Source organism: Orbicella franksi, chromosome 3, assembly GCF_964199315.1.
Source record: "Orbicella franksi chromosome 3, jaOrbFran1.1, whole genome shotgun sequence".
NCBI classification, from domain to species: Eukaryota; Metazoa; Cnidaria; class Anthozoa; order Scleractinia; family Merulinidae; genus Orbicella; species Orbicella franksi.
The window spans coordinates 5,900,111-5,916,841 of NC_138147.1; the positions used below are offsets into that span (position 1 = coordinate 5,900,111).

At 40.2% G+C, this 16,731-nt stretch overlaps 1 protein-coding gene across 1 annotated transcript; it reads right to left on the reverse strand.

Annotated features, from left to right (window-relative positions):
* Window positions 1–5,407: 5,407 nt before the first annotated feature.
* Window positions 5,408–6,984, reverse strand: LOC145482977 (QRFP-like peptide receptor). Its single transcript, XM_081461605.1, has one exon. It carries the CDS (start codon window positions 6,826–6,828, stop codon window positions 5,653–5,655), a length of 1,176 nt encoding a protein of 391 aa, XP_081317731.1. The 5' UTR covers window positions 6,829–6,984; the 3' UTR covers window positions 5,408–5,652.
* Window positions 6,985–16,731: the final 9,747 nt, after the last annotated feature.

Sequence of the window (16,731 nt, forward strand, 5' to 3'; positions counted from 1 at the left end):
ATTTTAGGGTAATTTTGTATGTGGCCAAAATAACTCAAAATACCGTAGCTGAGCTACTTTAAAGTAACCAAGTAAACAATAGTGGAATTGTTAAGCGTAAATGTGATAGACGTAATGTGGTGAATAGATAATGCTGTAGTGATTAGAGATATAAATGATGCTGAAACATTGTTACTGACTCTTATATATAGCTTTAGTGTGGATTAAAAATTGTATATATATGGATACAAAAAGATACCTGTACAATGATCAGTTAAATCGGAAGAACATATGATGCAATCGAGCAAAAGGAATAGACCATATTCGTATTCTAGATATTCGACTGGAACTAGCTTGCGACTGAAGCTAATGCGAGGAGTCTTTCAAATCCATCTCTTTAATTTTTAATGATATTCTCCCGCATGAGCCTCCGTTCCAAGCTAGTTCCAGTCTAATACCGAGAATTATTAGGTATTGTCCTAGTTTGTTTTTTTTAGTTTTTAAGTTTCTTAGAGTAAAATTGTAGTTTTTAGGAATAGTTTTGTAAAGCGCCTTGGGCAAATAACGGATGTGTGCGCGCTATATAACTGAACTATTATTATTATTATTTGTTTAATACGAATATTGTCTCTTGTAATGGCTGGGAATAAGAGGATTAAAGAACTATGAACTTTCACTGTCCAGAGCTCGGTAAACCCAAAGTCAGGATTCTCGACAGCTGGATTCTCAAACGCTCTGGTGGTAAACGGCCATCTGAACCACGGTCGTTGAGATTGTTCGTTTAATTTATACATACGGAAATTCTGGTTTCTTTACCATTGCTTTTGTGAATAGCTTTACGAAGCTCAAGTTATTGACGTTGCCGTCCTTCACAAAAATGCACATCTCAAGCATTTTGTCTTTGGCGACACGACGGGACCCGCGAAACTGAGTTTCCCGCGTCCATTGCCGTTCCCATCCTCGTATTTTAAGGTCCCTATTAAATTAATTTGAAGCCCCAGTTGTCGTCTTTACGTTGCTAAGCAGCTGATGACGTAACATCGCTCGGAGTACTTTCGAGTGCTCGTGCCCTTGTTTGATTGGATAGTAAAAGTCGGGGACTTGCAACGAAGAGTTGCCATAAAAGGCTGTCTATTGTTCCCCCTGCTCAATTCACAACTTTTCTTGTTGCGATACTGAAAAGAAGCAAACCAAAAGGCGAGAAGAGTCATGAATCAAATCCAATGTGGAAATGTGTTATCCCGAATAAAAAAGGCTGCCGTAACTGGATGGCGAAGTTTGAAATCATATTTTGGCCGAGGAAATGGACGAAGAAACGGAAACAGTGGTGAAACTGAAATGAAAACAGGACCGAGTCAGAGTGATTTAAGGAACAGTAACGAGCAACTGCCTCAGTTTAGACTAACCAGGCGAACAGCGGTTTGTTCTGTGATGGAAGAAAACGACCAGCGCCATGGAATTTCACTGGCAGAGTTGAGAAGAGAGCTGACTGTTCGATATCTCTTGACAAAAAACGGAATGTTATGAGAAAGTCGCCGGCGTAGAGATATACAGTTGAACCTGTTTACAAAAAACTGAACAGAAATAGTTTCTGCAATGCTAGCCTGAATTCGGGAACAACTTTGTAATTGTATCAATACCCTTCTTGAATTAAGGACATGTCTTCGTTCAGAACGCAGTTATTCTTTCCTTTCCTTTGAATCAATAAATTGGCTTTTGCCATTATATCCAGTCTTTTCCTAAATATTGATATTATTTAGGGTATAAAAAGTCTCAGCTTGAACGAGAAGGAACTAAAAGGCCAAAACAATTCTGATTTATTAACTGATTTCACCGGCATAAATGACGGCATACCATGAGACAAACAATTTTTATTCTTTACCCTGAATTCTCATCATTAGACTTTTTAACCTTGTCAAAGATTGCTATGTATCAAAGAGTTAAAAGAGAGCTTGAGCAAACCACGACGGCAATAAAACAACAACTTGAAATGACTATAAAGTTCCGCGAACGACGGCGGCTAATTTTTCGTATATTTATTTGGAATTGAACGCTGGCAATTTCCGAGACCAATAAGCGCATTGAACAGATCTAGGCAATTGCGAAATTCGAAGCCGAAAATATAAATTCCTTTTTTGCCCGGTGTTTTCCTCGGGGTCGCCGTCGTCATTGCTTAAGCTCCCTTATAGGGAATATAAGTATCCACAACGGCGACGCCGAGGACAACGTCGATTAAAAAATGATTTAATATTTTACCTACGAATTTCGCAGTACTCTTAAGTCATTTACTTTGTTTATGACTGTTACAACTAATTCGAAACTGAGTCAGGGACACAGCGATGAATTTGAAATAAAAATTTCAGAAATTAGCCGTCGTGGTTTACGTTCTCCACACAACGCAAAATTTGGACACTTCACACGTTGCTGTTTTGCAGAGGACGACAAAAAATGCACCAAGATTTATAACGCACGTGCACAGGCATTGATCTAGTTGCTGTTATTTTTCAATTTTATTTTTCCGGTATTTCCTGGCGAAGGAGCGGTTACCACTCACGTGCGTATATTCCGTTCTAAATGGTGCATCTAGGATCTCGCTATGATAACTTTCATGGTTCAAATAGGTGTAGTTTTACGAACACTTACTAGTTAAACCTGAAAGTCTTGACATTTGTGCACTCATTTTCAATTTTCTATGATTTATCAAGTGCATTAGTTAGAACCAACGATTACATGTTGCCATGACAATTAATACGACTGTTTATTCAATGTCACTTTTCTAATGTTCAAGTCACGTCCTCCGAAGGTGAACCTCCTCACAGGCCGCCGCTTTCTTCTCTTGTTAAAAGATAGGACCTGAGTTGATGTGATATTTTACTGGCCGAAAATGCCTGCAGTAGCTTGCTTGAGATGTAGAAAAAGAAAAATAGCTTGAAACTTAGCTTTAAAGAGTTGCTCTTAATTTTATGGGCGACGTTTAAGGACACTCTTACGTTAAACGTCGTGGGAGGCGCGGGGACCTCGTGGTTAGTGCGCTCGTTTCCGGATCGAGCGGTCCGGGTTCGAGCCCTGGCCGGGGACACTGTGTTGTGTTCTTGGGCAAGACACTTAAGTCTCACAGTGCCTCTCTCCACCCAGGTGTATAAATGGGTACCGGCGAAGTTAATGTTGGGGTAACCCTGCGATGGACTAGCATCCCATCCAGGGGGAAGTAGAAATACTCCTAGTCGCTTCATGCTACTGAAACCGGGATAATTGCAGGTTCAAACAATTCTCGGACACAGAGGCTATTTATCATTACTGCGGAGAAACCGGTTTGCCAACGCTACGTACAAATGGTAAGCAAAAATCCTTAATGGTTAGTTCCGTTCGGATTGGCCTTTTACCATTTACTCTACAATCCCAATTTACCGACCGAGTCTAGGACGAGTTCAAACTGATTATAATTCCAAGATGGCGGGGGAAAATTTCAAATTGTAAGCATATTTTCCATTCGAATATTTCGGTTGGAAATTTTGGACTGCCGTTTAAGACATTCCGTTTATTTCGGAAATTTCTCCAGTCGGTCGAGCCAAAATTGTCTTATAATTTACATGCTGACGGAAATTTCCGGAAGTTTTCGTTAATAAGTGGTACGTAGACAGCCAGGATGTTTTCATTTACTTGCAACAGAAGTGTAAAGTAGTGGTCTTTAGAGCTGCTTCTACTATTATTTCCCCGACTGGGGAGCAGAGTTGGCGCAGTGGTGAGAGCGCTCGCCTCCCACCAATGTGGCTTGGGTTCGATTCTGGCCCGGTGCCATTTCAGTGGGTTGAGTTTTGTTGATGGTTCTCGCCTTGCTCCGAAGGTTTTTCTCCGGGATCTCTGGTTTTCCTCCCTCCACAGAAACCGACATCTCCAAATTGTAATTCGACCAGGATAGAAGACCTGGATGAAAACCAGTTAAGATTAATGTGGCTTCCTCTCTAAATATTGAGGTAAAACAAACGGAAACTGGGTGGATTATAGGGTTAAAAATCATTAGAACTCTTTCGTTGTTCGGTACGTTTTCAGCGATACCAGACTGTTGGTGAGGAACTGACCCAAAATAAGGAACGTTTAAGATAACGTTTGTTCTAGCATTTTCCTCCGCAAACGCACACATTTCCATTTTTATGGCTTCGGTAACTTTGGCAATTTTGAGAAGTATTGTCCGCAACTGAACCCACTAGGGAGGGCTGAGGCCCCGTCTACACTACCCCGGAGGAATTTGAAAACGGAGATTTCGCTCTGAAAACGCATTAAAGGATGTTTATATCTAATAGATACAAGGTAAGCTTTGTAAACAAAACAATTACAAGTACCAATGCAGAAAAAAAATTCTTTCTCGGCAGAAAGTGACTACACCCCCACCCTTCTCCCCCTGAACTCAAAAATTAAATGGTCCGTTCTCAAACAGAATAAATCGGACAACAATTGCAACTTTTATTGGAGCGGTTATATCTTATAACTTTGACTCTTATCGTTAGTACCATTTCGCCATTTCGCCGTTTCGTCATTTCGTCATTTCGTGTTTTAAACTCGCCCGCCTTTAGCTAAGTGCAATTCGTGAAAGGATTTTCAAATATCACGAGTAGTGTGAATCCTTAACTGCTCGAGCTTTCATACGACTACTTATTTATTATATGACTGAGAAAATTGCGAATGCGTTCGAGTTAATTTGCATTGCAGTGCAAATTACGAATTAACGCTAAATTGGCCTGCTCTCAGCCAATCACAATGAAGTAATTTTCTCGGTCATATAATAACTGATCTAACCTTACTATATCTATTTATTTTACTGATTTACTACCCAAATACAATAGGGCTGATAACAACATTCACCACTATATACATTTCAATTGACATCATCATTATCTATGCCGAAGATAATGTCATTTATCACTACAGAAATAGCTTGGAATTATCACAATATTGCAGGAAATATATCTAAAGAATAGCGTTAACTTCAAAAATGCATTGGAGTGAATAATATTCCAGCAATTATCTATCAACGACCAATTGACATTTGACACTGCAGCTATACGTTACAGAAATCTGTATCATAACATGTGCCGCCAATTTAAACTGATGGCATGGTTTTTGCAGAGTTATCAACTGCTGCGTAACTGAAATAAAGACAAATAGAGTAGTACTTCCTTGTTACTTAAGTTATGCGGCTGTTTACAACTGGATTACATTACAAGCAAAAAATCACGGACGATTTTAAGTGTCCGGAGATAAAACCGTCCGACATTTTTGGAGTAGAAGGTCACTCCAAAAAGTTTATGTTTTTGTCTCCACCTATAGCAGGTAAACATAGGGTTTTTCCACGGACTAAAGTTCCAGCCACTAATGTGCCAGCTATCCATAAGACACGTAAGAATTTGTGTTATTTTCCAGTCGGTGTATCTCTAAAACCTTGAGGGTACAGTAAAACTGTCATTTCCACAGATGTCGTTTCAGTATGATTCGCCTTTTCTAGCCGTAAATTTGCTTATGTTATGTTCCAGCAAAGTGTCCGAACTTTTTGTCCGAAATTTGTCCCAAATGCGATAAAAAGTATTCGAAAATTAAACGTCCGAAATTGTTTGCAAGTAAAGTAGTTCTACGTACACCGGCCCCAGTTTTCCCCTACAGCTCACATAAGCTGACGATTCACACATGATTCTCTTGAATTTCTCTCTCCAGAGTCTCTTCTGTGTTCCTCTCGCGGATTGAAGTATCTTGGGCATTTTCCCACGCATTAAGGGCGCTTCCATCGTTTACCCTGTTTTGCCTCCATCTTCCCTTGGGGCAAGCCAAAAACAGGATTTTCAGGTAGCCACGACGGTAGTTCTTGTTGCTCAGCCCATAAATTAATGGATTCAAACAACTGTTCACAAAAACCAATAGGGAGAGGACATGGTGCAAATTGGTATCCAGCCGTGTTTTTCCCGCCATTGCCATCGCGTAGTTGATCTGATTTGGCGCGAAGCAAACGATCAGCATGATGCAGGCGGCACCAACCATCCGCGTCATTTTGCCGCGAAGTTTAGAGCGACTCTCAACCGAGGCGATTGTGGACTTGCTTGCCTTGTAAACCATGTGAATGAACAAGAACAGCATGGTGAGGCTTGGAAGCACCATTTTGAACAGGACTTGAATGATTCCCACAATACCACGGACTGGCTGCTTACCCCAGTACAGCTGCCATTTGCATCGTAGATTAAGCGGATTCGAAGAAACGTATGCAACTTCGAACAGAGAGGTGCCACAGAGGATCACCGACCAAAGCCACACAAGGAAGATGTAAACAAGGGTTCGCTTCTGGTTGAAGCTCTCGCTGTACTTGTGAGGCTTGATCACTGCATACCACCGCTCCGTCGCCAAAGCCATACAGATGTACGCTGAGAAAACCACCAACTGAAAGAGAAACATACGACTCCATATGACTCGGCAGAAGATGTCTCCTAGCACGTGATTGGTCGGATAAGGAAACGCGTCACCAAGAACAAAAGCTGGGTTTGTAATCAGCAGGAAGGCGGTTAGAACATCAGATATGGCCAGGGACAGGATTAACATGTTGTAGGATTTCTTTAACAGCTTCTTGTCCCAGACGAAAACAAGAATGACCAAGGTGTTTCCTATGATAGCTACTGTGGCCAGGATAGCGTATGTTATACGTGTGAAGGTAGTTATTCCAGGTAGAGGTTGATTTGGTACGGTTGTAGATGCGTTAGAGATGTTCATATTTACTGCATGTAGGATGAACCTCTCGTCAACTGCTTTGTTATTATAATTGCACTTGGTGTTACTTGTTCTTCTGAGGTTTACATTATTCACAAGTGTCATTCACATTTTCAGATTTCCCTCGTCTATGGTCATCCTTTCTTTCATAAATCTACGAGAGATCGAGCGACAAAATACTGGTCACCTACATATTTCTATATTACGGGAGTATTTATTTCAAACAAAAGGGCTGAACTGTTAAATTCTCTGCTAAAATCCTAAGACTTGTCATCTCTGCCGATAGTTCAAAACGACTTAGGATAAAAAAAAGATTCTTGTGAAGATTTCGTGCGTCAAAAACCTCTTTGTTAGCTGACTTGCTTTCAGGCGTGAACTCAATGACGCTTCGAATTAAATATTTAACATACGACCGATAATTTCTAAACTTTTAGCTGCAGCTATGTGAATTTCAGAACTGGAAAGAGCATGTTAAAATAGCCAGAACACCAATTTTCAGACCAATGTAATGAAAGATTGAGATTAAACAAGAGAAAAATGATGATTTGAATATTGCAAAAAATTCGAAGGCTTTGTACAGGATGTGAGGAACCTTTGCGCTCCAGAAACCTTTTCTGTCATTTATCACTACAAAACAAAGCTGCTCGTAAACAACTATTGGAGATAGAAATAGTGGTAAAATATTAGGAATAATGAAAAGTTCTAGGCTCTTTAAGCGAAAGGCAAAGGTTTTTATGGCAGTTTCAAAACTTGCAAAATTACAAGGATTTGTATGGAAAACCACTGGAGCGTGATTGGAGGGCAAATTGTCTTCTTCTCTTATACACATTAAAGAGAATTTTGCTCTATGTTTGGAATTCGTGCGTCAGACCGGTCTTGCTTTTTAGCTTGAGTTCAGGGATTTAACGCTTTCAAATTTTTGAATTGATCAAGGACCCTTTTTTTTTTCAAAACCCTCTTCAATTTTGAATAATTTCCTGAAAAATGGAAAAGATAATCGTTTGAAAACTAGTGTCGTATTTCTCATTTTAAAATCTTCAGTCCCAAGTTGAATTCCGATTTTCTATCATTTGATAATAATTGTTGCAGTTTCAGTTTCAAAATCTAAGGAATCGTATTTTATGTGACGAAGAAATCAATCGCTTCGCTAGATCCTTTCCGCCTAGTTAAACAAGTAATATTCTAGTGGTCGAACATGAGGTCTTTTCTAGCCTTGGTCAAATATTTTAGCATTTTGATCTGTCAGTTTCCATTGTTTATAGTTTACACAGGCTCCATGACCGAACGACCAAAAAAAGTATTTTTGCTACACAATTTAGCAAAAGATTAGCTTTTGTTTTTTGAATGCTGAACTTTCGTCAAGTTGAATGTCACACTCAGAAAAAAAATAAAACTTATACACTACTCACCAGTGATGTTGAAAACCGAACTGTTCCTTTTTGGTTGGCTTTCACTGCTCAGCTTAAATTCGTGGTTGTGCGGTTTTTTTTCCAAGCCAGTGACCGGCAGCAATTTGGAACGACTAAGATCACTGTCCTGATATGAAGGTTTTCTTTTTTTTTATTTCTATGTAAATGTTCCTGCTGGGGTAAAGAAAGAGATTTCATTAGCGTCGGCGGCACTTTGTGGAGGGTAATCACACCTTAATTCCTGGCACCTGTCCTGTTCACTCAATAAATGTTTGCCACTTTGATTTTTTGCTTTCGTTCACTGAAAAGCTGTACATTTATTTAGACGAATAGAGCTTTATCAAAACTCCGGATCCGACCGGGGAAGCTTCCACTGACAAACACTCAAGTAAATTTCAGCTGTGATTGCCCAAGCCCAAAAGAACAACAACTTAAAATGCATTTGTTTTAGGAAAATGGATCAATACAGATTTACTGAGTCCACTGAGTAATGATGCTTAACATTCTCAGCTAAAAGCCAAAGCTAATGCAATGCAAATGGTGTGTGTCAACATTGAAATGTTAAGTGTTTAATGTAATTGTAAATAGTCCAAAAGCACGGTGGGTGACGTTCTACTTGTTGTAAAATAGTAATGTGAGGTGCGTAAAGCAATGTATTGTATTGTAATGTATTGCAAATTTAATGTATCTTTATACCATGTATTGTAATTGTAATTTTAAAAAAATAATCATAATATAAAAGCCAAAGCTCTGGTCATCTTCAATGGCTGCCCGGCACGACCGAGATCGCCTTGTCTTTCCGCTCGGTGAGAAACGATAGGGAGTAGGAAGAGAAGGAAATCTCTGGGTGCGTTCCTTTGGGATGACCAGGATCAGGATTGGTGATCCAAGATCACTCGGATCATGGTGCATCAAAGGAACCGATGAATCCGTGATCTGATTGCAATCATTGTTTCTTTTCATGCACCATGAGCTGAGTGATCCTGGATCACTGATCCAGATCAAGATGATCCCAAAGGAACACGCCCATCTGTCTAGCAAGGCATTAAATGGCTTTCAGAAGAGTTCAATTTGCATGAAATTGAACAAGCAGGTGAAGGATATTTTCATGAGTGGGAGTAGATTCCAAAAAAAATTACTTGAATAATCCACACTACGACGGAGAAATTTGAAAACGCGGTTTTATTTCTACGGTTAGGCCTACCGTTTACACTAGTACTAATCCGTCACGAAAACGGAGCTTTTCGAAAACCCTCTTCAAACCGGAGGAATTTGAAAACGCTGGCTTTGCGTTTTCGTGTGGACGGAAAACATTTTGAAAATTAAGCTTTTCGAAAACGATGACGTCACGATAATCAAGTCATTTCCTTGACCGAGTTTTTCTTCAACACAACTCCCGAATGACCGATGACTGTTGCGTTTTTTTTAAAAATTCCTCCATCAGTGTGGACGGAAAACATTCGATACGTTTTCAGAGTGGACCCTCCGTTTTCCAATGCTTCCGGCTTAGTGTGGACGGAGGCTTTTGTTAATGGTGGCATATTGTCAACTGAACTGTAAATGCACGAGTTATGCTAAGCGTAACGATTAAATGCTATTTTGTGTATTCTTAGATAAATACATGTTATTTACTGGGCGGGAGGTCCGTATTGGGAAAAACTGTCCCCGAGGTCTTGAGTATGGCCAGAGGCTGCAGGCCGAGCGCTGCGCTCAAGAGCAGAGGCAAATTATTTTCTAAGTGAGTTAGTGTCATTCAATGGACTAATGCTCACGCCATCTACAAACCATTCGTAACGAGTAACTCAGAGACTAGACCGGCTAAGACTGTATTAAAGAACAGACATATTTTTAACTACTTAATTTTAAGTCTCGCTTCACCAGTTAAGTTCTCCAAAATTTCTTTTTCTGGGAAAAAAGTGTTTTTCGGCCGAATTTGGAGTTGTACTACAAACTCACCTTCGGTCGGTCGTTCCGACTCAGTTGAAATCAAACTTTTCTTCCGTGAATTGACTAACAAAACCCGAAGAAATTCATGAATTGTATTCCACGAAAATTCACTTAAATTTAGAGGCGATAAGAAAGGTGACCTAGGGTCAGATTTACGCGTTAAATATTGATTATACGGCGAAAAAACACAAGCTTTCGCGCCATTACACCGCCGAGCTACAAACAAACAAACAAACTCGAACAATTTTAAAAAATAGGTACGTAGTGCGTACAAGGTCGGGCATGCAACAAGCGCATACAGCATACTACCCCTTATGAGTCCCTCGCTTATGAGCACCCCCTGGTCATAGACCCATCTCCCTGTAAACCAAAATATGCATACAATTATTGGTCCCGAGTTTAAAGTCCCTCTAGCTTTCCTTGTTTTGAGTCAAGCTAAGCTTTTTTACAGAACTTGTTATTAAGACATTTTAAAGCTCATTTAAAAACCAGTATACGAAAAATTCAGTTTTATTATTTGAATATGTAACTTACATTCAGTGTGTACAAAATGTTTCAGTGTCTACATCATTTGGCAAGAGATGATGAAGGTTACCTTGATCTCTTGGTTCTGGCAAAGTATATATATATTTTTCCCGATCACGTTTTTCGATTCCGTGCGTTTTAACCGTCGATATTTAAACTTCTCTCTTAAGCCATACCCATGCAAGTTTACTAAGCGTCTTAGCAGGGAAAAGCCCAGTTACGAGTATTGCTGGTTTTCAGTGTCACGCCATTCAAAATAGATCAAAATAAAAATCAAAACCGTTCTATAGATAAAGTCCAGAAGCTGAGAAAAGATAGAAAGTAAATATTAAAAGACTCTCGACAAGATTCAGGTCACAGCAATTTTTCTTATGCAAGATATGCGGGGAAACTTTTTACCCAAATTTGTAGAGATTTGTATGGAGACGCCATGCTGGTGCCCATACTTTTTCTAATACAAGAACTGTTCAGATAGCCAAATTACCCGAATTAAGTCACATTTTTAACCAACATGACAGCTCTCTCGGCCGTCACGTAAATGCCGCGTCACGCAAAAGCCTAGAAATTCAAGCGTAGTCTATCACAAAACCAAGAACCCATTCGGAGCAAAAATTTGTGTGAATGATTAGTCTTGCCGCAAAATACTTTTTCGCCTGAGGTTTCGTGCCAGAGTCGAACCCAATAAGCATTTGGAACGTTATGCAAAATTCGACGGCAACGGAAACAATCTCGCTCCAAAAGCCTGCGATCTTTTTAGTCAGCACCAAGAAATCGAGACCTCTGGGAGAAATTGGAAGGTGAACCAGGGTTAGTCACAGTGGTTACACTTTCTACGCATATTCAGAAACCGTAACTTAACTTGAACGCGTGGGCACAATCAAACCGAAACCAGGATTTTCCGCTTCCAGTTTTTGAACTTTCGGCCACCGCTGACTGAAACTGCGCGGAGTCTAAGTACGACATTGGAACGGAAACAACGACATTGAGCAGAACAATGACCCTGCACATTCATTCTGCATGGTCGTATATTAATTGCTCACATGTCGTTATCTGTTGTTTTTCAGTATTCACGTTTTACGCAGTCACGTTTTATTGACTAAGGGTTTCTCTAGATCACGTTCAGTGACACCTTTAATTGGAAGCCCGCAGTCTTGGTCTTTATGTTGCTAAGCAACTGATCTTACTTTGGTGACGTAACATCGCTCGAAACATCGACCTGCAACGAAAATTTCCCATAAAATGCTGTTTATTGTTCCCCGATTGCCATTTCTCGAACACTCTGCTCAATCACAACTCTCGTGACACTGAAGTGGAATGGACCAAAAGACGAGGAGAGTTATGAACCGAATCCAACCTAGAAATGATTTTTCTCAAATGAAAAAGTCTGCCGTGTCTGGATGGCGAGGCTTAGAATCATATTTTGGCCCGGCAAATGGACTTCGTATTTCCAAGAGTAAAAGAAACGGAATCAGTGGTGGAACTGAAATGAGAGCAGGACCGAGTCAGAGTGAATTAAGGAGCAGCAACGAGCAACTGCCTCAGTTTAAACTAACCAGGCGAACAGCGGTTTGTTCTGTGATAGAAGAAGATGACAAGCGCCATGGAATTTCACTGGCAGAGTTGAGAAGAGAGCTGATTGTTCGGTGTCTCTTGATAGATGTCGGAATGTTGTGAGGAAGTCGCCGTCACCTCACATAGAACTGAACTGAAAACTGATTGAAATGAACTGAACTTAAATGTTGTCTTGAAGACCATAGTTTGAGCTTGAATTCTCGGTAGAACAATTCTGTAATCGCGATTGTCTCAAAAGGTTTACCATGTGTTGGTCGTCGACTTGTTGCTCCTAAGTTAGTCTAGCACGTTTGTTCTCCGCTATCTTGTAATCAATGTAAATACACTATTTTCATCATTTTCTTAAATCAATAAATCAGTTTCATTGTATGATATCTGTTGCAGTTTATTTAGAGTTTAAGTGCCTCGATTTAAAGCAGATCGAATGAAAATAAAACTCCCTCTGTTTGCCTTTTCTGCACACAAGCTCTCTATCCAGCAAACGCTTGAAAACGAACAAAAGAGGGCCTTTGGGGAACAATTTTCACTCTAGACGAGTCGGACTTACTCTACATTTTTTAACTTAATCACAGGTATCCAAATTCACTGCCTAAACGAACGTAAATACAAGAGTTTGTTTGGAAAAAAAAACCCAGCGTATCTCGTAGATAGGAATACGGAACGGAAATACAGTAAAAACACCTTTCATCGCTACTATTGAGTATTGGATGTTTAGGCCACTCTTTTTAGGTCATTTCAAAGCGATTTCAGCCAGTTATATAGCTCACTGTTTCCCGCTATTTCAAATGGTAAAGAGAGAGGAAATATTCTTACATAATACTTTTCCCATGCGCTGTTTCGCAAAGTCCTATAACCTTACCTATTGCGTTAATTAGAACAAAACGATTTCAAATTATTGAACTGGCATAAATTGTTCATTATTCAAGTCACGTTCGGCAGTCCAAACGTAGACTGCTGGCAGTCTGAGTTTCTCTTGAAATTCAGTGGGGATTATGAGATGTTTTATTCTAAAAGAGACTGGGACGAGACATGGGCGCGGCAGGCTTCAATCCCTTCTCATCCATACCGCTCTTTTGCGTACGTAATCCCTGATAAACACTCGTTAGACCCTAAGAGGAAAGATTAACTGCCAGCAGTCTAGTCCAAACGTGAGTCATATCTCAGGCCACTATTTACCATTTCATTCTTCCACTAATATCATAATACGATCTTTTATTGGTTGAAATTTCTACGATAACTCGCTAGCTACTTATGGAGTATATTTTTTTCTGCCTGGGAACAAATGCTATTTTCAGCAAATTTTCCGTAGTATCCGAAGTGTTCCGATTAATCATATAACTAGCAAGCATTCGCTACGACGGTAAACCCGGAAACGTAAACTCGACAGAGGCCATTCTCGTCTCCAGTGCTACTCTTCGGTAAACGCTGACTGAAACCGCGTGGGGTCTAAGTACGGGATTGCAATGGCAACAACAACGTTGAGCAGAACAATGACTCTGCCCATTCATTCCGCGTGGTCGTATGCTAATTTTTCACATGTCGTTATCTGTAGTTTTCCAGTAATCACGTTTTACGCAGTCACGTTTTTTTGAGTCAGGGTTTCTCTGAATCACGTTCAGTGACACCATTGATTTGAAGCCCGCAGACTTCGTCTTTTCGTTGCTAAGCAGCTGATCGTACCGTGGTGACGTAACATCGCTCGGAGTACTTTCGAGTGCTCGGGCCGTTGCTCGATTGGACAGCAACAGTCGGAGACTTGTAGCTTGAAACGAAGTTCTGACGAAGATTTGCCAGGTTATTCCCAAGGAGCCGTTCAGACCACAACCACTATTTCGAGATCTTGAAGTGAACGAATCCGAAACGCGAGAAGAGCCATGAATCAAAGTCACCCTAAAGACTTTTTATCTGTAATGAAAAAGTCTGCCGTAACTGGATGGCGAGGCTTGAAATCATACTTTGGCCGAACAAATGGACTTCGTATTTCCAAGAGTAAAAGAAATGGAAACAGTGGTGGAACTGAAATGGAAGCAGGACCGAGTCAGAGTGATTTAAGGAGCAGCAACGAGCAACTGCCTCAGTCTAAACTAACCAGGCGCACGGCAGTTTGTTCTGTGATAGAAGAAAACGACCAGCGCCATGGAATTTCACTGGCAGAGTTGAGAAGAGAGCTGATTGTTCGTTATCTCTTGATAGATGTCGGAATGTTGTGAGCAAGTCGCCGTCACCTCACAGAGAACTGAACTGAAAACTGGTTGAAATGAACTGAACAATGTCAGCTTGAATTTTTTGTAAAACAATTCTGTAATTGTACCAACACGTTTACCGTCCGGCTCAAAGCGCACCGGCTTCTCGCTCATAAATAAATGAGTCAAGCAAGTCTATCTTCCACAATTTTGTAAGCGATGTTGAAGTACTTTCCTTTTTTTTGAATCAATTAAACACGTTTATTGTAGGATATCTGTTGCTGTTGCTTTTAGTGTTTTGAGCGCCTCGACTTGAAAAGATACAAATCCCTCTATTTGTGTTTTTTTCGGGCACAAGCCCTCTACTCTTGGTCTCTTCCAAACACTTGAACGAGCAAACTAAAGTACGCCTTTCGCGCAACAATTTTCCCTTTGGACGAGTCGGGCTAAATCTAGATTTTGTAACTTAAACACAGGTATCCAAATTCACTGCGTAAACCTCATTGATTATCTGATAATGCGAAACAACGTAAATATAAGAGTTTGCATTCTAGCAAACGTATTCGGCAAAAAAGGAATACGGGATAGAAATACAGTAAAAACTACACCTTTTTTCGCTTCCATTGAGTATTTTGTTTATGCTGCGGCGGAGGTTTATTTCGTTTTTATGCGATTTCAGCGAGTTTTTGCTCACTGTTTTCCTCGAGCTTTTCAAGTTATTCAAATAGTTATAAACGATGTTTCGCAATAATCCGGTTGCAAAAAAAAAAAAAAAGGCGATTTATATTATCATAGCAAATATGGGAATGTAATAGAAGTCATGGCAGCTAGGAAAACAAAAACACCTTTTCTCGCCTCCATTTCACGGTAAGTATTGGAGGTTAAGGTCATTTCAAAGCGTTTTGCGCGAGTTATCGCTCACTGTCTCCCTCCACAGATGTATCTTATTAGATTTTTTGGTGTGTAATATCGCTGTTTTTACGAGTTGTGCCGTATTTTGACAAGCCCATAGAGCGAGTCAAAATACCAAAAAAAAAAAAAAAAAAAAAAAAAAAAGAAAAAGAAAAAGAAAGAAAAACGAGCAAAACTATAATTTGATACTACACATTAATCTAATAAGAGATTTATTATCCAATTGCTGTAGTCAATAAATTTATCAATGAAAGACGGAGAGTGTGCCAGTTTTGTTTGTGCACGCCGACCTGTACGGCAAACAGGTTTTCTACGGTACATGCAAATAACTGTACAATATCGCTGTATATTAGTACTGTTATTTGGACGGTATTCGCTGCAGTTGGATAATGAAGAGGAAACATTCCCATACAAATGCCATTTTCGGCAAATTTACTCGTAGTATCCGAAGTGTTCCGATTTATCATCAAAACTAGGGCGCATTCTCCACCATGAGAAACCCGGAAACGTAAAAGCAAGAAAGACAATTAGCAAACGAATATTGTGATTACTGTGGCAGTTCTGGTATTTTGCTCGAATTTGGTTAATCTTTACCTCATCTTCACCCCAGGCGTGGAGCAAAGATGGCTGGATTTTAGCAAACATTTTTTGCATGTTTATGGATCGGGACGTAGTGTCAATCTAGAATAATAGCCAACCGACGATCATTTTCACATTTTCTTTCTTTCACATTTTCTTCTGCTCCGCACCTGGTCCAGATCCCGGGGGGGGGGGGGGGGACTCCCATATGGAGTGGACGGGGATGCTCGTCGGAAATTTTGAATTTAACCCCTAAAAGAGACCAATCTGGGCGTGGCCGAAGCTTATGCAGACCCCTAAAAGAGACCAGTTTATGAAACTGACAAATAAAAAGTACAGTGACTTTTAATGATGGCGAATTTGTTTATATGAATTGAGTAAATATAAAGAATCAAAATTCTTTCTGTTTTGTTATTTCTTCGCGTGCAACCCTTAACGAGACCTTGACGGCTAAAAATAATGACATTTTGCCCAGAACACCCTAAGCGAGGCCAAAATCCGAAATTTACACCCCTAAGCGAGACGACGAGCATCCCCGTCCATACCATATGGGAGTCCCCCCCCCCCCGGGGTCCAGATCAGCTATCTTTTGTGAAAACGTCGACCCGGTCTAGATTTATTTCGTCTGATGCGGTCGCTCGCTGTATTAAGCATTAATTGTAAATTCCTGCTGTCAATTCCCCGGTAAGTGGGACTCTGTTACCCAGTCAGCTTTTAATTAAGAGGTCACTTTTCACAATTCCGAAATTCGCTTCACGTATCTGCTGTTTGTCTGACCTCCATCAAGCGTTGAACTTTATTCACCTCTGTTACACGGACACCTTGTTACATTAGGAGATCGACCAGAGCACAGGTCAAATATTTCACTACCCATGACTCAA

What these genes read in the sequence shown, in the direction of transcription:
- LOC145482977 (XM_081461605.1), bottom strand. Translation starts at nt 6,828, where the DNA reads ATGACACTTGTGAATAATGTAAACCTCAGAAGAACAAGTAACACCAAG.